Source organism: Nycticebus coucang, chromosome 18 (assembly GCF_027406575.1).
Source record: "Nycticebus coucang isolate mNycCou1 chromosome 18, mNycCou1.pri, whole genome shotgun sequence".
Taxonomy (NCBI): Eukaryota; Metazoa; Chordata; class Mammalia; order Primates; family Lorisidae; genus Nycticebus; species Nycticebus coucang.
The window spans coordinates 10,834,039-10,856,764 of record NC_069797.1 but is presented as its reverse complement, the minus strand read 5'-3'; the positions used below and the strand labels follow the sequence as shown (position 1 = coordinate 10,856,764).

The 22,726-nt window shown below is 44.8% G+C and overlaps 1 protein-coding gene across 1 annotated transcript in view; it reads left to right on the top strand.

The window, feature by feature from the left end:
* LOC128569907 (multidrug and toxin extrusion protein 2-like) overlaps positions 1 to 22,726 on the top strand; it is a 59,320-nt gene that overhangs the window by 19,771 nt on the left and 16,823 nt on the right. The window contains exons 8-12 of the mRNA XM_053568601.1: positions 1,016 to 1,113; positions 4,449 to 4,562; positions 5,550 to 5,617; positions 16,128 to 16,236; positions 17,366 to 17,441. Of these exons, the coding sequence (XP_053424576.1) occupies positions 1,016 to 1,113; positions 4,449 to 4,562; positions 5,550 to 5,617; positions 16,128 to 16,236; positions 17,366 to 17,441 (465 nt within the window). The remainder of the gene's footprint in view (positions 1 to 1,015; positions 1,114 to 4,448; positions 4,563 to 5,549; positions 5,618 to 16,127; positions 16,237 to 17,365; positions 17,442 to 22,726) is intronic.

The window sequence follows — 22,726 nt, the reverse complement described above, 5'->3', positions numbered from 1 at the left end:
ACCTCCAACTCCTGGGCTCAAGCGATTCTCCTACCTTCGCCTCCCAAGTAGCTGGGTGTACAGGAGCCTGCAACAACGCCCGGCTATTTTTTGGTTGCAGCTGTCATTGTTTGGCAGGCCTAGGCTGGATTCTGACCCACCACCTCAGGTGTATGTGGCTGGCGCCTTAGACGCTTGAGCCACAGGCGCCGAGCCACATAGTGTTCTTTTTGATCATCTGTAGTTGATGCTATGACGCGCTTCCCAGATTCTCACAAATCCCCCAACCCTTCTGAGACTGAAGCACTCCTTCCCTCAGCTACTGGGACTGTTGGTAGTTGGCTGCTCTCTGCTGAGTTCTTCTCTGGAAATTGCCCCTGGCTAAAGAGAGTCATCTCATTCAAGATTCATGTTTGTGGGGCAGCAGATATCCAAAGACTGGCCATTGCCTCAATTCACACATCTTTGAAGGGCTTTCCCAACTTCAGAGGTTCCTCAAGGAATCAACTGAGTTATTTCTTTGATAGAGTTCACCTTCTTGCTCTGTCTGTCCTGCTTCATTCTTCCACTCTCTCTGGTCCTCACCTGGACAGCACTGCCCAGTAAGTACACTTCCTGCTTGTATATTTCTATCTCAGAGTCTGCTTCCCAGGAAACCTACACTGCATTATTACCACTGTATGTTATTTAATGTATATAATATTTTGCATGGAAAATATATTTCATTATCCTTGTGTTTGGACATAAAAATTAACTCATGTAAAAAAAATAGGGGTGGCGCCTGTGCCTCAAAGGAGTAGGGTGCTGGCCCCATTTGCTGGAGGTGGTGGGTTCAAGCCCAGCCCCAGCCAAAAACTGCAAAAAAAAAAAATAATAATAATAAATAAAATAAAATATTAAAAGAAGATAGTCAAGAGTCCCAGGCTCATTTAATAGTTGTGGTTCTTACCCCAGAGCAAGAGCTTGTCAAGGATGGCCTGTGCATTTTTCTTTGGAAGGAATAAACTCATGAGTAATGATTTCTTTTCTCCTTCAGAGGATCTGCCTGGGCCAACACCACTTCTCAGTTTCTCCTATCTGCTCTGCTGTTTCTCTACATGTGGTGGAAAAAAATGCACGTCAAGACATGGGGAGGTAATGAAGGCATTGCTTCTTTCGTTATGTGATTTGATATTCAGAAAGATGTAATTCTGGTTCCTGGATTTTTTTTTTCCTAGAGCATTTTTTGTTTTTCTGTTTTGGGAGATCTAAAAATTATTTTAAAAAGTTTAAATTACTGAAAATAGGCTCAGCACCCATAGCACAGTGGTTACGGAGGCAGCCACATACACCAAGGCTGGCAGGTTAGTACTCCGGCTGGACCAGCTAAACAACAATGACAAATGCAACAAAAAAATAGCCGGGTGTTGTGGTGCACCTGTGTAGTCCTAGCTACTTGGGAAGCTGAGGCAAGAGAATTGCTTAAGCCCAAGAGTTTGAGGTTGCTGTGAACTATGATGCCACAGCACTCTACCAAGGGTGACATAGTGAGATTCTGTCTCAAAAAAAAAATAATAAAATTAAATTATTGAAAATATAAAAATTACAGGGTCAATACGAGATTATTATTATTTTTTTTTTGTGTGACAGATTCTCACTTTGTTACCCTCGGTAGAGTGCCGTGCCATCATAACTCACAGCAGCCTCAAACTCTTGGGCTCAAGTAATCCTCTTGCTTCAGTTTTTCATTTTTGGTAGAGACGGGGTCTCACTCTTGTTCAGGCTGGTCTCAAACTCCTTAGCTCAGGCAGTCCACTCACCTCGGGCTCCCAGAGTGCTGGGATTACAAGCGTGAACCACCGTGCTCAGCTACAATATGAGATTTTTTTTAAAGTTTCTATGAAAGCAGCTTTTATTCTGATAATAGCTACTGGGTATTAAGATTTATTGATAATACATGTATCTAATGAATTAAAATGTTTAATATAAAATCGTAGTGGTTCCTTGCATATTAGTCTGTTCTATTAAAGTGATGTTTGAGGGCGGCGCCTGTAGCTCAGTCCACATACACCAGGTTCACAGGTTCGAACCTGGGCCAGGCCTGCTAAACAACAATGACGACTGCAACAAGATAATATAGCCAGGCATTGTGGTGGGCGCCTGTAGTCCCAGCTGCTTGGGAGGCTGAGCCGAGAGAATCGCTTAAGCCCAAGAGTTTGAGGTTGCTGTGAGCTGTGCTACCCTGGCACCCTAGCCAGGGTGACAGAGTGAGACTCTATCAAAAAATAAATAAATGAATGAATAAAGTGAAGTTTGATTAATGTCTTGTCAACTCAAGGGAACAGATTGAATAATCAATACTACTTACAATTAACTAAATTCTTTTAAATATTTCAACATGTATTAGTATGTTTAAGAAATTAGACTTGGGTGGCGCCTGTGGCTCAGTCGGTAAGGCGCCGGCCCCATATACCAAGAGTGGTGGGTTCAAACCCGGCCCGGCTGACCTGCAACCAAAAAATAGCCAGGTGTTGTGGCGGGCACCTGTAGTCCCAGCTACTGGGGAGGCTGAGGCAAGAGAATCGCTTAAGCCCAGGAGTTGGAGGTTGCTGAGAGCTGTGTGAGGCCACGGCAGTCTACCGAGGGCAATAAAGTGAGACTCTGTCTCTACAAAAAAAAAAAAAAAAAAAGAAATTAGACTTGTGGGCGGCGCCTGTGGCTCAGTTGGTAAGGCGCCGGCCCCATATACCGAGGGTGGCGGGTTCAAACCCGGCCCTGGCCAAACTGCGACCAAAAAATAGCTGGGCGTTGTGGCGGGCGCCTGTAGTCCCAGCTACTTGGGAGGCTGAGGCAAGAGAATCGCTTAAGCCCAGGAGTTGGAGGTTGCTGAGAGCTGTGTGAGGCCACGGCACTCTACCGAGGGCCATAAAATGAGACTCTGTCTCTACAAAAAAGAAATTAGACTTGTTTTTTATTTTTTCCAGCTTTATTGTGGTATAATTAACAATTAAAACCTGTGTATGTTTAAGGAGCACAGTGTGATGTTTTGATATGTGTATATTTCTCAAGGGTGTCCAGCCTGTGGCACACATGCTGAGTTTTTTTTTTTTTTGAGACAGAATCTTACTCTGTCACCCTAGATAGAGTGCCGTGGAGGTCACAGTCCACAATAACCTCCAACTCTTGGGCTCAAGCGATCCTCTAGCCTCAATTTTTCTATTTTTTGCAGTAGAGACGGGGTCTCACTTTTTTGCTCAGGCTGGTTTCAAACCCATAAGCTCAAGCTGGCCTTGGCTTCCCAGAGTGATAGGATTACAGACGTAAGCCACCGCCCCTGGCCTAGATCTTTTTTTTTTTTAATTTGAGACAGAGTCTTACTCTGTGCCCTGGATAGAGAGTCTTGGCATCATAGCTCGCAGCAACCTCAAACTCCTGGACTCAAGCCATCCTCCTGCCTCTGCCTCCTGAAGAGCTGTGACTACAGAGGCGCCCACAACAACAACCAGCTAATTTTTCTATTTTTAGTAGTGATGGGATCTCACACTGGCTCAAACTGGTCTTGAACTCTCATGCTCAAGCAATCACCTGTCTCAGCCTCCCACAGTACTGGGATTATAGGCATGAGCCGCTCCACACAGCCATGGCCTGTATTTTTAGATCTGTCCGCATTGCCATATGTACATCCATTATTTAGCTTTTAAGCATCATATGCATCTGTCAGAATCTACTTCTCGAGTTCCTTAGTGAAGGTACCCTGGATTAACCTCCTTGTTTTTTTATGGAGCTCTACAAACCTTTTTAAAACTGTTTTTAGGGCGACGCCTGTGGCTCAGTGAGTAGGGCGCCGGCCCTATATGCCGAGGGTGGCGGGTTCAAACCCAGCCCCGGCCAAACTGCAACAACAACAAAAAAAAAAAATAGCCGGGCGTTGTGGCGAGCGCCTGTAGTCCCAGCTGCTCGGGAGGCTGAGGCAAGAGAATCGCGTAAGCCCAAGAGTCAGAGGTTGCTGTGAGCCGTGTGACGCCACGGCACTCTACCCGAGGGCGGTACAGTGAGACTCTGTCTCTACAAAAAAAAAACCAAAACAAAACTGTTTTTACCCAAGAATAGAATGAGTGGGTAACTGCATATAGAGACTTAAGTTTTCACTAAGTATTTCCAGCTTAGCAGCTGCCATCTCAAACTCTGGTCCTATTTGACATCTTTTTGTTTTAATTTATTGTAGAGATTTATTATTTATTATTTATTGTCTTGACTATGTTGCCCAGGCTGGTCATGAACACCTAGGTGCAAGCAATTCTCCCACAAGTTCTGGGATTACAGGTGTGAGCCACCATGCCTGGCTCTGTTTGACATGTTTATAATATATTTTGCTGGAAAACTGAGGTTATGCATAGTCTTTAGCCATTTGGATGATGCAAATATGTGAAGTTGAATTTTTGGGGTCAGACACTGTTGTAAAGCAAGTGCCTGTCTTCTCATTTTTCTAGGTTGGACTAGGGAGTGCTTTCAGGAGTGGGACTCCTATATCCATCTGGCTGTTCCCAGCATGTTCATGGTGTGCATTGAGTGGTGGACCTTTGAGATCGGGACCTTCCTTGCAGGTTTGTCTGCAGCAGGAGTCGCCCAGGGCCTGGCTGGTCACAGCTCCAGGCCTTCCCGTTTATCAGGCTCTCTAGAGCAGTGATTTTCAACCTGTGTGCTGGGGCACACTGGTGTGCCCTGAAAATTTTTGAAGATCATTAATTAAATTATCTTCAAAAGAATTTCAGAGCATAGTAAGTGTATTTTCTTTTTTACTCTTTTTTTTTTTAATCAACATGATTCAAGTACTTCAGAAGTTTACCTATAGGGTCAAGTGTGCCAGGAGATAAAAAAGCTGAAAAACACTGTTCTACAGGTTTCGTTGTAGGTTTATGAAAGTCCTCACCAGCCATGATTTGTTCAAGTTGGGTGGGGCTTCAGCCCCATTGCAGCACCCTCATAATAAATGAGGAAAGAGACTGCTGGTTTCCCAGAGGTTGTAGACTGGGAGGTTGGAGCCCCAGTGGCCTTCTCAGAGCAGCCTGTGCCTCAGTTGAGTTTTACCAGGCTCCAAACCAAGTTTCTGAAGCGTTTGCAAAGGGCCTCATTTGGCCCTGGTTTAGCCACGATGTGTATTTCTTTAGGAACTAATAATCTGGTCATAGTTGTTCACCTCCGCCATCCTGTTGCTATGAAGTAAGAGCAAACAGCTGAGATGGAGGAGAGGCATGAATGGCTGGGCCAGGGCGTTTGCGTCCCCTCCCACCGTGTGACACCTGTCTCCCTGGGAAGTGACAGCACCTCCAGGAGCCTGCTTGTTTTGACTTTGAACTTGACATCTGTCCCCTGGTAGAGTCGGTACTTGCAGATGGGCTTGTGCTACCTCTGGGCTGCCAGAGACTAGGTAACTCCAGGGGGAAAGATGTCTGGGGTTCTGCTGAGCACAGGTGGTGAATCTCCCATCAGGCTGTGCCTCTGGGGAGCATTCTTCTCTTATATGGAATAAATTCTAGTTTTATGAAGAAATTGTTTGTTCTAGTTTCCTGTGTCTGTTTGTGGCATTTCAGGGCTCATTGATGTGACGGAGCTGGGAACCCAGGGCATCATCTATGAGCTGGCATCCGTGGCGTATCTGGTAAGAACTTGGGGAGAGACCTGGCTTACACTCTGCTGGGCCACTGTCACTGCATTTGCTCAGCAGATGGGCACCAGGGAAAAGGGAGGATCCTAGCTTAGTGGGAGAGGGCAGATTTGGGGCCAGATGCACAAGGCTGAGCTCCGGCCAGGCCTCTCCCCAACTGTGGGCTTGTTACTTAACCTTTCCAAGCCCCAGTTTCCTCATATAGAAAATGGGGGACAAATACCTACTATCCAGGTGAAGACTGAGTGAGAACGCATTAAAAAAAAAATCCTGAGCACAATACCCGGCATGTTCATTCCACCATCGTGGAGTTGGTGGAGATGCAATGGTGTGTGAGATGGGGACAGTTCCTGCTCTCTGTGATCCTGGAGAGAGGGAGAGAAAAACAGAAGAGTATCGTGTGAGATAAGTACCATAACAGAGCAAGCATGGGTCTGGGATGGGTCAAAACAGAGATGGATGGATGCCTTTTAATCATTTATTTATTCATTTTGAAATGGGGATCTTGCTGTATTGCCCAGGAGGTCTTAACTCCTGGCCTTGCGGGATCCTCCCACAGCCTCCCAAGTAGCTGTGGTTATGGGTAGGAGCCACCGCGCCCAGATAGGGCAGTCAAGGATCATCTTTCTGTGTTGCTATTTAAGCTGAGACTTGAAGGGTGAAAGGAGCTGACGGCGTAGAGCCCGGGCCAAGGCTCCGCGACGGGACAGCACCTGGTGCAGCGGAGGTGAGGGGCCAGTGAGGAGGAGGAGGAGGGGAACTGGGAGGTTGGAGGCAGCTCGCAGGGCAGTGGGCTGGGAAGAACACAGGTAACGGATGGGAGCAGGGAGGGTGGACAGAGGCAGTGGGAATGGTCCTGGTGAGCAGTGAGGAGGCCCCTGGTGGGGGATGAGAAAGGGGAGGAAGCAGTCCTGGGTAGAGGCTGAATAGACAGGCCCTGGGTAGGGTTTGACTGTGGAATGTGAGGCAGTAAATGGAAGGGCCGCAGAGACTCCAGATTCTGGGTGAGCCCCCTGTGGTGGTGATGCCTGTTAACCTTTGATTGGGATGTTCCTTTCCTTTTGTTTGTTGCTTGTTTTTCTTTATTGTTTCAGGTTAATTTGAGAATACAGAGAATTAGATTACAGTGTTTGCATTTGTTAGGTAAAGTTCCCCTTATAATTGTGTCCTACCCCAAAGAGGTGTGCCAGATGCCCTCGTGTCCTTTAAGCACCCCATCCCCCTCCTTCCACCTTTTTCCTCTTTCCCTGCTCCCCACCTTGAATTGATTTGAGTTTTTTCTTATGTGAGCATCTGTTAGATCCTCTGCGTCTTAAATTTAGTATTAAGTACATTGGATTCTTGCTTCTCCGTTCTTGGGTTTTTTTTTTTTAAGAACACAGAAGCCATCTGAGCAGTGAAGTGTTAGGCCACTTTTGGTTTCCACGTATTGATTTTATATATATATGTACTTGGTGGTGGTTGTTGTTGTCAATTTTTATTTTCCTTAGAGATGGGTTCTACCCTCTGTTGCCCAGGCTGGACTTAAACTCCTGGGCTCAAGCGATCTTCCTGTCTCTGCCTCCTGAGTAGCTGGAACTATAGAGGCCCACTTTTTTTTTGAGACAGAGTCTCCCTCTGTTGGCCTGAGTAGAGTGCCGAGGCATCAGCCTACCTCACAGCAACCTCGAACTCCTAGGGTCAGGTGAGCCTCCTGCCTCAGCCTCCCTAGAAGCTGGGACTACTGGCATATGGCACCGCGCCCAGTTTTAGAATAGAATAGTTTTTCTATTTTTAGTAAAGACGAGGGTCCTGCTTTGGCTCAGGCTGGTCTTGAATTCCTGAACCCAAGCAATCCACCAACCTCGGCCTCCCAGAGTGCTAGGATTACAGGCGTGAGCCTCTGCACCCAGCCCATTTTAATCTTAAAAATGAAAAAAAGTTTTAATGAGACTGATGCAATCACCTAGAAATAAAAAGAATGAGTGCCTGGGAGCAGGCCCCAGCCTGTGAAGCCAGAAGGACACACCAGTGTGGAAGGAAGAAAATCCAGAGAATGTGGAGGAGGAAGCCGGCGGGGAGGAAGGGTATTTCCAAGGGAGGAGAGCCTGGGCCCGGGGCGACAGGGAGGTGGTATAAGTAAGGTAAGGGTGGATTTAAATCAGTAGAGACCTCATGGAGTGACAGGGAGCGGGGCCTTGGGGGGCCAGAGCCCAGAGACTGACTTGCCGGGCTGCTACCCCAGAGCTGTGCAGAGGTTTGGGGGCCGGTGGTGGGACGTGCAACCCGGGAGGGGAGGTTCTGGTTTTGCTTCTGTTTTTAAATGGTGACACTAGAATGTGCCCACAGGCTTTGATGAAAGTCACTTTCCACTAACTGTATCTCATGTTCAAATCTCCTGTTTTTCTACCTGTCTCAGACGTTTTTTAAATTTTTAGTTTTGTTTTTTTTAATTAAATCATAACTGTGTACATTGATGCATTTAGGGTTCAGTGTCCTGATTTCATATACAGTGTGAAGTGATTATTTTGAACTGAGTAAAATTATACTCTTTTCTTGATTAATTTTTAGTTTTAATCATAATAAAATACACATAACCCAAATTTTACCATCTTTTTTTTTTTTTTGTAGAGACAGAGTCTCACTTTACCGCCTTCAGTAGAGTGCCATGATGTCACAGGACTCACAGCAACCTCTAGCTCTTGGGCTTCCACGATTCTCCTGCCTCAGCCTCCCGAGCAGCTGGGATTACAGGCGCTTGCCACAACGCCCGGCTATTTTTTGGTTGCAGTTCAGCCGGGGCTGGGTTTAGAACCTGCCACCCTCAGTATATGAGGCCGGCGCCCTACTCACTGAGCCACAGGTGCCACCCTTTTTTTTTTTTTTCTTTTCTTGCAGTTTTTGACCGGGGCTGGGTTTGAACCCACCACCTCCAGCATATGGGGCCAGTGCCCTACTTCTCTGAGCTACAGGTGCCGCCCCAAACTTTACCATCTTAACCATTTTCAGTATCCAGTTCAGCAGTGTGAACTGTATGTCCCTTGATGTGCAGCCTGTCTCCAGAACTTCTCATCTGGAAAAACTGAAGCTTTGTCCCATTCAACAACCCCCATCCTCCCTCCAGGGCCCTGGTGGCCACTGCTTTCTGCTTCTAGCCACAGCCTCCCTTTTGTTAGAGGCAGTGAGGCAATAATTCTTTATTCTCATGGAAAAATCAAGCCCTCCTTGTGGTGAGTTTACAGTAACAATTACAAAACATGAAGAAATGATCCACCATAAGTAAGAGTTAACAAGCAAAATTAACAGAAATTGGAGCTCAGAATTTGAGATAATGACATCATAATCAGAAAGAGAATAGAAATTGTTCTGTTTAAAATCATTTCACATAAAAGAAGGAATTAAGGCAGGGCGTGGTGGCTCACACCTATAATTCCAGTACTTTGGGAAGGCTGGGGCAGGAGGATTGCTTAAGGTCAGGAATTCAAGACTGGCCTGGGCAACCTAGTAAAGACCCCATCTCTGGTGTGCACATGTAGTCCTAGCTATTTGGGAGGTTTAGGTGGGAGGATCCCTTGTGCTCTAGTTCAAGGCTACAGTGAGCCATGATCTCACCACTGTACTCTAGCCTGGGTGACAGAGCAAGGCCATTTCTCTAGAGGGAAAAAAAAGTGGGGTTTGGAAGATTGAAACCAAAAAGCAGTATCTGGAAAAGAACCAAGTAAAACTCTCAGAAGTTGAAAAAATAGTCATTGAAACTTATAATACTTGGTAGGCTAAACTGCAAATTAACAACTGAAAAATCAAGTAGATATGTGGAAATTCCTAGAATAAAACAAAAACATGTAGAAAGATGGAATGTATGAAAGATATAGATCATTATATATTTAGTAGGAATTCTACAGGGAGAAAATAGGAAGGTAGCAGGGATTTAGTGTTCAGAAATGTTTGACATCAGATAACCCAAGTAAGAAACGAATCTTAATTTTTAGAAACCTCATGAGCGTTGTACTGGAGATTATAGCTTGGGCAAGAAAAAGAAATAAAAGGCATCCAGATTGTAAAGGAAGAAATAAGACTATCTGTATTTGTATATGACATGATTTTTCCTGTAGAAAACCCCAAGGAATACACACACACACACACACACACTCAAAAAAACTTCTAGTAGAGTAAGTTCAGCAGAGTCGAAAGACACGAACGAAACTCAGTTGTCTTTTTTTTTTTCTTTTTTGAGACAGTCTCACTTTGTCACCCTTGGTAGAGTGCTCTGGCGTCACAGCTCACAGCAACCTCAAACTCTTGGGCTTAAGCTATTCTCTTGCCTCAGCCTCCGGAGTCACTGAGACTACAGGCGCCTGCCACAACATCCAGCTAATTTTAGAGATGGGGTCTCACTCTTGCTCAGGCTGGTCTCAAACTCCTGAGCTCAAGCAATCCATTGCCTCAGCCTCCCAGAGTGCTGGAATTACAGGTGTGAGCCACCATGCCCAGCCTGTCCTTCACTTGTTAATCAGTTTGAGGGGTGGTCGGATTCTTTTTCAATTTATATGATCTCTTCATAACTAAAAGATTGTTACTAGTTTTCTATCAGTTGTATCGGTGACAAGTTTTTCTCACCATTTCCTTTTAAATTTGTATGTATTCTTTAAAATGTTTTATTGTTAAAGCTAATTATACTAAGCACATAACCACATAGTTCAGAAGGTAACAAAACTGAAGATAAATTTGCTTCCTCTTTTTAGTGCAGTTTCCCACTTTTTAACCACTTCTGTCCCACCAGAGCTTTTAAACCTACATTTCTTATCACCCTTTACCCAGTAACTGTTCACTCTCTGCTAGAAAGATGAGGGATACTTTCATAGCATGATGAGCTCACTTTCCATAGCATCTTCCTCTGCCTTGTATTTTTTGTTACTCTATTAATAATTCTCTTAGGGGTCGTATTACTTCTGACTTTAAATAATAAGCATAGACCTGACACTGGCCCCATATATTGAGGGTGGTGGGTTCGAACCCGGTGCCGGCCAAACTGCAACAAAAAATAGCCAGGCATTGTGGCGGGTACCTATAGTCCCAGCTTCTTAAGAGGATGAGGCAAGAGAATTGCTGGAAGTTGCTGTGAGCTGTGATGCCACAGGCACTCTACTGAGGGCAACAGAGTGAGACTCTATCTCTAAAAAAAAAAAAATAAATAAGCATAGACCTCTCATTCTTAGCCACCAACTTTATTGACTTTATAACAACCCCTCCATTGTGTCTTGACGTTTGTTTCCATCTCTCCCCCTCATTGCCCCCCCCCAAAATTTCTTAATTTTTTTAGCAACTACCCACATGCTGGGAACCAGACACTATTCAAGACACTGTACAAACAGTATCTCAGGAGCTCCTCATTACGACGCTGCACGAGCCGTTCACTCTGTTTCCCACATCTTTAGGAAACTGGAGCCTGTAGAATATCATTTGTCCAAGTTCAAGGAAGTAATTGGCTAGGGTCTGAGTCCGGGGTCTGGCTCCAGAGGTCATGGTCTTACAGTGTTATGTTGTTCTCAGCTGTGTCACTGTGTTTATTTTGTAAGGTTATAACGTGAATTGTGTTTCATAATGACAATTATGTCTTTCATGTTTTAGGGGCTTCTGAAAAAACCAACATTTATAATATCATGATGACCTTTGTAAATATGATTGTTTACAGATCCAAGCGATGGTCTTGCATCCGATGAGAAGGAAATGCAATCTCAAGGGTCGTCAAAGACTCTGCCACTTCAAAGAGACTTTTTCAGCTAAAAGATGACGTGGATTGTTTTTTTCTTGCTTTCTTCAGTTGGCCAAAATTGCATCATATTTTAGTTTGCTTCATGTTTAGACTATGCCTTTTCTTGTATAGCTCTTCTTTTTCTGGAATTTCCGGTAGCCTTCATTTCCTGTTGCTAGAACAGCACGTGCCCCTCATCCTACTGGGGCCTTCCATCGCATACCACTCAGTATGAGTCCACTGTTTGTGCAGATACCTCAGGGCTTTTTGGTTCCTTGATGAATTTGAATCCATTGCTTTCTGGACTAGCGTGTTCCACAGTTCCTTTCTAGTTTCTTTTATTGTCATCCTGAATCAAGTCTATGGTTTCCTCATCGCATTTCTTCCTCTTTTTTAGATTCCTTTAAACAATTTTTTTGAGTATTTAGTCAAATAACTTGTTCCTAAGATTATATGGAAGGTGAATCATGAGCCATGTGCATTTGAAAGAGTGTTAATGTTTCCCTTAAATTAGAATAGGGAAAAATAATCTGTTTAATAATTTGGCCAAGGATAGAATTCTAGGTTCAAAATAATTTCCCTCAGAATTTCGAAGGCCTTGCCCTATGCTCGTGTGGCATTCAGAGTTCCTAACGTGAAGTCTAATTAAAATCTGTTCTTTGTAGACAACATGGTTTTTCTTTTTGAAAGTATTAACATTATTCTTTATCCATATAGTCCTAAAATCTCACAAAAAAATGTATTTCTCTGAGGCACCTTTCTTCTGCTTAGTACGTGGTATATCAGTCTGCAGACTTGGGGGAAAGACACCTTTTTCTTCAACTCTGAAATTTAAAAAATATTCTTTCTTTTCTATAAAATTTTTTCTATTCCGTCTTTTTAAATTTCCTATTAGGTAGAGGTTGCCTTTTGGATTCATCTCCTTACTTTTGATGGATTTTACATTTTTAAAAAATCTCTTTGTCTTTTTACTTCTATTGCTGTTAAATTTTTTTCAGGTTCTTTTTTTTTTTTTTTTTTGGTAGAGACAGAGTTTCACTTTATCACCCTCAGTAAAGTGCCATGGTGTCACACAGCTCACAGCAACCTCCAACTCCTGGGCCTAGGCGATTCTCCTGCCTCAGCCTCCGGAGTAGCTGGGACTACAGGCGCCCGCCACAAAGCCTGGCTATTTTTTTGTTGCAGTTTGGCCGGGGCGGGTTTGAACCCACCAGCCTCAGTATATGGGGCAGGCGCCCTGCTCACTGAGCCACAGGCGCCGCCCTCAGATTCATTTTTTATTTCTAAGAACTCTTTTTCTCTTTTAATCTCTTCTTCATAAGAACCTGTTTTTATGGGCGGCACCTGTGGCTCAAGGAGTAGGGCGCCGGTCCCATATGCCAGAGGTGGCGGGTTCAAACCTACCCCTGGCCAAAAACCAAAAAAAAGAACCTGTTTTTATGCTGAATTATCTTTTCTAAATCTTAGAGGATACAAAATTGAACCTTTTCCTTTTTTTTACATTGAACATTTTCCAGGAGTGTCCAACCTGTGATTTATTTGAGGACTGTTTTGCTTATCTGTGGTGTTCATACCGCATATCTTTTGTTAGTGTTTGTGTATTTAATGTGTGGCCCAAGACAATTCTTCCAATGTGTGGCAGAAAACTAAAAAGGCTGGACACCCCTGATCCTTGTGTTCTTTTTTTTTTTGAGACAGAGTCTCAAGCAGTCACCCTCTATAGAGTGCTGAAGTGTCACAGCTCACAGCAACCTCCAAATCTTGGGCTTAAGTGGTTCTCTTGCCTCATCCTCCCAAGTAGCTGGGACTATAGGTGCTTGGCACAACGCCCAGCTATTTTTTTGTTGTTGTTGCAGTTGTAATTGTTTTTAGCTAGCCAGGGCTGGGTTTAAACCTGCCAGCCTCGGTGTATATGGCCAGTGCTGTAACACTGAGCTATGGGCACTGCCCTCCATTGTGTTCTTTTTTTATTTTTGAGACAGAGTCTCACTGTGTTGCCCACAGTAGAGTGAGGTGGTGTTACAGCTTACAGCAACCTCAAACTCTTGGACTCAAGTGATCCTTTTGCCTCCTCAGCCTCCCAAGTAGCTAGGACTACAGGCGCCCACCACAAAGCCCAGCAATTTTCTTGTTCTTTTCTTTTTTTTTTTAGAGACAGAATCTCACTTTGTTGCCCTTGGTAGAGTGCTGTGGTATCACAGTTCGCAGCAAACTCCAGCTCTCGGGCTTGGGCTATTCTCTTATCTCAGCCTCCCAAGTAGCTGGGACTACAGGCGGCCGCCACAACACCTGGCTGTTTTTTGGTTACAGTTGTTTAGCTGGCCCCGGCCATGTTCCAACCTGCCACCCTCAGTGTCTATGGCTGGCGCTGTAACCACTGTGCTACGGGCACTGAGCCCCCTTTGTGTTCTTGAATCGTCTGTTCTGTTTCCTCTGAGATTGATTGGCCGTCTGTATGTCTTGATCTTTTGGGGAATGTGTGTTTTGGTTTTCCTTGAACCTCTAGTGATCTTATTAGTCTGTTTATACTTATGAGTCAGTACAGTGATTGATAAAATAAATGGCCAGTATGTCTTTCCTGTTCTGTTATTTGGAGACTAATGTTGCAGACCTCTCCCCTGAATGGGAATGACCCATGGGGACCCAGCACAATGGTGGTATGCTTCTGTCATGTGACATCTTCATTTTAAGGTTTATGGGTGAGGAGGTCAGGCAGCAGGCAGCCTGACCTCCTCACCCTTGTCCCGCCCTGACCCCCATGTCCCATGTGTCTCCTAAGTTCCACTTGTCCCTTAAGACCAACAAAGAGGGTTTGGCTCAGACACGTGGCTTTTCTGGGTCAGCGCAGCCTTTCTGGGTGCGTGAGTCTGAGGGAGGCCTGGGTGGCAGTGGGGTCTGGCTGTCCTGTGTGTGCCTCTGCTACATCTCCCTGACTGCCGCTCCTCACTGTATACACCGTGGCCCGGGGTGCCCCTGAGAAGAGGGGGTGTGATCTGCTTCCTATATGTTCTGGGCTGCGGCTGCCTGTGCTCTCCCGAGGACCACAGTGATTCCTCTTGTTCTCGACCTGCTCTCTTGTTCCCAGTGTTGTCGACAAGTTTATTTCCCATTAAGGGTGTTTTGGGAAAGAAGGGAATTAATCATGGGGGCCAGTCATTCATCTTGAACTGGAAGCTAATTATGTACACTTGGAGCACACAAGTCTTAGAAAGTTTTATATAGTCAAGTCTATTGAGTTTTAAGGTTTTTTTGTTTGTTTTTGTTTTTGAGACAGAGCCTTAAGCTGTCACACTGGGTAGAGTGCTGTGCGGTCACAGCTCACAGCAACCTCAAACTCTTGCGCTTAAGTGATTCTCTTGCCTTAGCCTCCCAAGTGGCTGGGACTACAGGCACCCACCACAACGCCTGGCTATTTTTTTGTTTCAGTTGTCATTATTGTTTGGCAGGCCCAGGCTGGATTCGAACCCGCCAGCTCTGGTGTATTACCGGGCACCTTAGCCTCTTGAGTTACAGGCACTGAGCCATGTTGTGAGTTCTTTTTTTTTTTTTTGTAGAGACAGAGTCTCACCTTATCGCCCTCAGTAGAGTGCCATGGCGTCACACAGCTCACAGCAACCTCCAAATCCTTGGGCTTAGGCAATTCTCTAGACTCAGCCTCCCAAGTAGCTGGGACTACAGGCGCCCGCCACAACGCCCGGCTATTATTTTTTTTTTTGTTGCAGTTTGGCCGGGGCCGGGTTTGAACCCACCACCCTCGGCATCTGGGGCCGGCACCCTACTCGCTGAGCCACAGGCGCCGCTCCATGTTTTGAGTTCTTAATCTTAACAATTTTATATATATATATATATATGTATATATATATTATTGATATATATTTTTTTTTCTTTTTTTTTTTTGCGGTTTTTGGCAGGGGCTGTGTTTGAACCTGTCACTTCTGGCATAGGGGGCTGGTGCCGTTTGAGCCTTTGAGCCACAGGCGCCACCCTTGAATATATATATTTTTATTAAGTCAACTTAGGTTAGTTTTGAAAACAGTGGTCAATTCAAAGGCTGTTGAGAGGATGCTGCTGCTTGTTGGAATGCAAAGTTAAATTGACATATAGTTAAAAGCAGACAGGAGAACCCAAACCAAAGTTGTCCGAGGACAGCACTGCTTTATAGGTTGACAATAGCGAGTAAAGGATGTCCCTGAAGATTGAAAGATGGCCAGTTTAAGAGGCAAAGAAGCTTCATTATCAGTGATTAAAATAAAGCTTTGGCATTTGTAGGGCCATCTTTCAGTTTACTGGATAATCAGATGTACTGAGTGTTTCATCTGCCCCACTGTCAGTGAGACGTTTGGAGTCAGATTTCATCGTTTACAGAGTTCTTACTCTGCCCCAGGCCTTGTTCTACGTGCTATTTTCACTTGATTCATTTAATTTTTACAAATTATATATTTATATGTTAAATCTTATTTTCTAGAATTAAGGTTAAATTAAGTCTTGATAGTATGTGTACAGCCAGTAAGGGAGGGGCGTTTTGCCCTCCGGTCCAGCTTTCTTATGAGGCCTGCTGGGATGTATCTGACAGAGGAAGTAGTCAGGGCAGCGGTGATTTTTCTTTACCGGAAGAAATTTGGCATCAGGCAGCTGAGCAATGAGGTGTCCTACAGCCAGTTCTAAAACTTACGGTCCTGAGTCCGCCGCAGTTTTCCATGTGCTTGGACTCCAGTGTACCAGTGCTCCGATTTTCATGATTTGTGATTGTAATTTATGCTTGTTAATTCTCAGGTGCCCCTGGGCTTTGGGGTTGCGGCCAGCGTCCGAGTGGGCAATGCTCTGGGGGCAGGGGACATCGAACAGGCTCGGTGTTCCTGCACCACCGTCATCCTGTGTGCTGGTGAGTGCAGCGGCTCCGTTCCCCCTGTTGCAGTTTCTCTAGGAATGCAGTCACATATGTGCACTCAACCGAAACCTCTGTTCTTTCTGCTCTTTCTCATTTACTATGTTAATAAAGCTTAGTCATGATTTTCTCTATTATACCCATACCAACTAATAATATTATACCTGGTACTATTGAAAATTTTTTTCTTTTTTTCTTTTTTTTTTTTTTTTTGAGACAGAGTCTCACTATCTTGGTAGAGTGCAGTGGCATCACAGCTCACAGTGACCTCAAATTCTTGGGCTTAAGCGATTCTCTTGCCTCAGACTCCCAAGTAACTGAGACTACAGGTGCCCACCACAATGCCCAGCTATTTTTTGGTTGCAGGTGTCATTGCTGTTTAGCTGGCCAGGGCTGGGCTCGAACCCACCAGCCTGGGTGTATGTGGCTGGTGCCCTATTCATTGAGCTATGGGCACCGAGCCGCTATTGAAATAATTTTAAAGGCTATTGTTGTCATCCACAATCTTATTTTATGACCACAGTCTGAGTGACCTGTTCTCCGTGCTCCTGGACTTCTGCCACCTCTGGAAGTTCTAATGTTCTACAATCTGAGCAGTTAGAAAAGATTCTGATTGTACTGATACCATATCGACTGTCTTTTATGTAAGTCTCCCTTGAAAAAGAAGTCAGAATCATCTGACCTTTATCAATCTCTACATAGACAATAAGAAGAAACTCTGTTCACAGGCTGGGCACAGTGGCTCACGTCTGTAGTCCCCGCCTACTTGGGACCCTGAGACAGGAGGGTCACTTGAGCCTAGGACTTCGAGGCTGCAGTGACTTTTGATGATATAATGATAGTGCTGCACTCTAGCCTGGGCAGCAGAGCAAGACTCTGTTTCTTTAAAAAAAACAAAAAGGCTATTTTCGGACATATATAGTCCTACCAATAAAGGTTTGCACACACATACACACAAACACTTTCTAAAAAATAATAAATTTATTCACATATTTATAATTAAACAAGAAATACTATTTGCCTTACTACATTTCTCAAATCATTGAAACAAGTATTTCACAAGAAGTCAGCGCTGGGGCTGTCCTCGGAGAACCGTCATTTCCATCACTTCTTCTGTGTTTCCCAGGAGTCTGTGCACTTGTGCTGGGATTGCTACTCGCAGCTTTGAAGGATGTGCTCGCCTATGTGTTCACCAGTGACAAGTATGTATTCATCTAGGAAAATGCCTTTAGTTTTGTACTTTCTTCATCATATTTTTGTTATCTTGAGAATCAAGTAGCATTTTACTTCCCAGGAAGACCTGTCGTGCAGCCAGAGTTGAGAAGCACAGCGCTGAATTTGAGTGAATTTTTTTTCTTTTTGCAACAGTCTCACTGTGTCGCCCTCAGTAGGGTGCTGTGGTGTCACAGCTCACAGCAACCTCAGATTCTTGGACTGAAGCGATCCTCTTGCCTCAGCCTCCCAAGTAGCTGAGACTATAGGCGCCCGCCACAAAGCCCGGCCAATTTTAAAGATGGGGGTCTCACTCTTGCTCAGTCTGGTCTCGAACTCACAAGTGCAAAAGATCTACCCATCTTGGTCTCTCAAGGTGCTGGGATTACAGGCGTAAGCGACAACACCCAGCTTTGTTTTCTTATTTTTTTTTACCCATCTCTTCATTTTTGGTGCCTAGTTCTTTCAGTGACTAGGCATTGTAGCTTCTGGCATCTGCACAGGTAATGTATACCTTTATATCTCCATTTCCTTCTCTTCTAAAACTCTGGCACCTTCATCCATCTTCCCTTCTCCCCCCCACATCCTCCCAGCATCCTTGGTGAACTCAGTCCAGTCCTCCACTGCCCCAGCCCTTCACTCCAGCACCCTAGTCCTCACCTGGGTGATCGTCTTTGTCTGACCTCGGTTACATACGCCATGGGCATGCTTTGGGCCTTTTCATCTCCCACACAATTCTTCCACTTCTGGTCCTTCCAGATTTTGCAGCTGTGTCTGTTTAAGAGGGTTCTTCAGCTACATGGGCTTCCATCAGTTCACAGCTCTGGTCCTGTTCTCTTCCCCCACTCCATCACCACATTTCCTGGCTTTACTTCCTTATGTAGCTTAGGCCTATCGTTTTAGTAACTCTCTGGGCAGTAACCTGAATTCCTTTGACCCTCCCGAATATTAAAGCCCCACTCTGGAGGAACCCAGCTGCACATTGTTTGTGCCAATAACTAATCATTTTTGGAAAAGTCACACAACAGGGAAGACATGTTGGTTCCACTGGAAACTACAACCAGCAGCCACCACTGGACTCTCATTGCTGCTGGTCCAGCCTCTCTCTGGCCATCTCACCGTCCACCTCTGCAATCCCTAGTAAACCTGCTCTACCCTTGTCAACCCACTACACCTTCCTAGCAAATGACCTTGCATCCTCCCCGAGTTTACCTTGCTTGGTGTTTGCTGGGTTTTTTGATATATAGATTTATGTCTGTTATCAACTTTGGGAAGTTTTCAGCTATTCTTTTTTCAAATATTTTTATAATTTCTAACTCTGCATTGGTAGCATCTAGTTGATGAGACATTATTCTCATACTTTTCTTTAGTTCTTAAGATAAGGTTTTCTTTAACTCTTTCAACATATTTAAAATAGCCAAATTAAAGTCTTTTTTGGTAAATCCAATGTCTTTCTCAGAGACTATTTTTATTGATTGCTTTTTCCCCTTCTCTGTATGAGTTATACCTTCTTTCTTAGCATGATTTATAATTTTTGAAAACTGGACATTTTGAAAACTGTAATGTATGTGGCAGTTCTGGAAATTGGATTCTCCTCCCCTTTCCCTGGTTTTTTTTTTACTGTTGCTGCTTATTTGCTTAGTGGCTTTTATTGTTTATTAGTGACTAATTCTGCAAAGTCTGTCTTCTTTGTCAAGTGTGGCCCTGTAAGGTCTCTGTGTCATTAGCTAGTGGTCACAGAGATTTCCTCAAATGCATGGATCTCAGACACCCCCCATTCTTTGCTGAGGGACTCTGCATTTTAGGGAACATATCCAACACTCAGTGAGGCAGTTTACAGCTTGCTTTTAAATTTTTGTTTTTGTAGAGCCTCAGGTTCAGCCACAGGTGAGTGCTGAAGGCCTTCCCTGGTCTTTCTGGAGCATGTCACAGTCCTGTGTATGCGTATAGCTTTCTGCATGCCTGGGAATGTATCAGAGTTTTTAAAAGCCTCTATAGGCATGTCATTCCCCAGTCTTTCCTACTAAGCATTTTTGTTAGTGTGTCGTTTGCCTCCGCTGTTGTCTCTTGCAGCAGTTAAAACTTTAGCCCTGCCAGGCACAGTGGCTCATCCATGTAACCCAAGCACCCTGGGAGGCTGAGGTGGAGGGATTGCTTGAAGTCAGGAGTTCAAGATCAGGAGCAGGAGTGAGACCCCTTGACCTCGTTTCTACTAAAAATAGAAAAAATTAGCCAGGGGCTGGGCATGGTGGCTCAGATATGTAATCCCACAACTCTGGGAGGCCGAGGCGGTAGATTGCCTGAGCTCACATGTTTGAGACCAGTCTGAGCCAGAGCTTGAGACCTCATCTCTAAAAATAGCCAGGTGTTGTGGCAGGTGCCTGTAGTCCCAGCTACTTGGAGGCTGAGGCAAGAGAATTGCTTTGAGCCTAAGAGTTTGAGGTTGCTGTGAGCTGTGATACCCGGGCATTTTACTGAGGGTGACAAAGTGAGGCTCTGTCTCAAAAAAAAAAAAAAGAAAGAAAGAAACAATTAGCCAGATGTTGTGGTGGACTCATATAGTCCCAGCTAATCTAGAGGCTGAGGCAGGAGGATCACTTGAGCCCAGGAGTTTGAGGTTGCTGTGAGCTATAATGATGCCATAGCACCCTAGCCTAGGGTGACATAGTGAGAACAACAACAAAAAATTATCCTGTACAAATTTTCAACAAACATCTCTCAGAGATCAACTTTTAGCCCTGGGCAGATGTGAATCAGGTGAAATGAAGATAGGGTCTCTTGTCTTCTGGGTCCACCAGACAAGAGATCTCTCTGTGAAATACTAACTGTTCTTTGGAAATGTAGCTTTGCAAAGGTTCAGCCCATTTTTCTTCCTCAAGTCTTGGAAGCACAGGCTGTTATTTTTCAAGGTTGCTGCTGAACTGGGAGCGTGGGCATGATACTAGGGTAAGTTAAGACACTATAACGCTTGCTGTTCTCACCACCATTTAGCTGTCTTTCTTGAATAAATGCTCCTCAGTTTAACTGCCAGCCTTTGGTTTGATTCTGACAATATTTGTGAGTTTCTGACAGTTTCTCTTTCTGCTGTGAAAGGGCCATACTTTCATGTGTCTTTTTTGCTTTGTAATGTTTTGTCGAGAACTGGACATTTTGAACTTTGTGATGAGCTGACTCCGGAAACCTTGCTTTTTTGGGGGGGAGGGGGGAGTGGCTATAGTTGTCCCTTTGCTTAGTAACCTTTCCAAATTATTACAAAGACCAAATGGCCTGACAAAAATTTCCTTTAATGCCTTGATCCAATAGAAGAAGTTATGGGTTTTCTAAATTCTTTGGTGCTGCCTGGGAAGCTACTTCAGCCCAAAGGGCCTCAGGTGCCGGACCCTCAGTGAACTTCCAGGTAGATCAGATGTACAACCTTACTTTTTAGAGGACAGAGTCCTTATTGTCCCACCTGGCACTAGAGAGCTGCACCAGGCCGTCCTTCAGCTGCCTGCCATGCAACTGAGAAATGGGAAAGGTGGCTGCCATGTGAAATGCCAGAACCCAGAACATGTCCAGTCGCATCACTGCGAGCTGTGGCTGGACTCCAGATTCTGGGTTCTCGGGTCACTCTGGTGGTCTGGTGGAGAGACTGATTCCTGAACTGCTGTTTTCTGTGATGTGGCTGGGTGGAGGCTTTCGTGCTGAGTTGCCCCTCAATCTTTTGTTAGAAATCTTCTGAACCTTATTTTTGCCCTTGGCTGTGCTTAGGTGTGGGTGAATCTTTTTTCTTCTATTCTGCTTGTCACTTTGTAGACCTTTAATCGGAAACATTGAATTTTTCTTTCTCTCTGGGAAATTAACTTTTTTTCTTTTTCTGTTTCTTTTTTTTTTTTTTTTTTTGAGATAGAGTCTTACTATGTCGCCCTCAGTAGAATGCTGTGCTGTCACAGCTCATAGCAACTTCCAAGTAGTCCCAGGGCACTACAGGTACCTGCCACAATGCCCGGCTATTTTTTGTTGCCGTTGTCATTGTTGTTTAGCTGGCCCAGGCCGGGTTTGAACCCGCCCACCCCCATGTATGTGGGTGGCACCATAATCACTGTGCTATGGGTGCTAAGCCAACCTTTTCTTTTTTTTAATCCTTCCATACATTTTCTCTTTTGGAAATTCATGTTAGATAAATAACAAGACTTAAGGATTACTCTCACATATCTGTTTTCCCTCATCTTCCAGCTCTTTTTATGTAGGGATATTTTCACAGCTTTATCTTCCCCCTTGAAATTAGTCTTCAGCCATGTTCATTTGTTACTTAGACCTTTAATGTTTCATTCTAGTGTTTATATATTTTTTTCCAATCACCCTTTTCCCAATTCCTTTGCCTGTTGTTAGCTTATGAATGTTTCTGAGTAATTATAATTTAAAGATATTTTTTGCTGGGGCAGCGCCTGTGGCTCACTGGGTAGGGTGCCAGCCCCATATACCGAGGGCCTCCACCAAACTGCAACAAAAAAATAGGGGGGCGTTGTGGCAAGTGCCTGTAGTCCCAGCTACTCGGGAGGGTGAGGCAGGAGAATCGCCTAAGCCCAGGAGCTGGGCTGTGACACCATGGCACTCTACCGAGGGCAACAAAGTAAAACGTTGTCTCTAAAAAAATAATACTTTTTGCTCGTGTTTCTTGTACTCCTTGTGCTTCCTTTTGTGTCCGCATGTTTATTTGGGTGTTTTCTTTTCCTGTACTGTTGATTTTCCTCAGCATCTGGTGCACATTGGTTAAATGTTTGTATTTCTGAACAAGGGAGCATATTGTCATATTAACTAGTAGGGACGGTGGCCGTATTAGGTGACTTTGCCATCCTGCGAGTCTATTCCAAAGAGGTCCTCCTGCAGGCTCTCAGTTGGTGGCCCTGCTGACCTCCAGCTGAGTACCCCAGGGAGGGCACTGTGGCCTGTTCCACGTGCCCCGTCCGCGCTGGCTCCGTCATGCAGGCCTTTGGTCACCTCCGCCTCTGCTGTGTCTCCTCAAGGCTACAACAGCCCTTCTGCAAACCTTCCTGGGCGGGTCTTTCCCCAACAGACTTCAGGGGGGTGGGGAGCACGCGTTTCCCTTGTGAACCCTGGCCTCCGGCTGCATCCTTAAGCAGGACTCCCGTTCACAGAGGACGTCCCCGCACCACACACAGGCAAAAGCTGCTTCTTGCTCTTCTTGATCCCATTACATCTCCACAAACAGAGTTGAGGAATTTCCCTCTGGTGGCAGGCTAGACCGTGTCCCTTTTTAACCTCAGTTCTATAT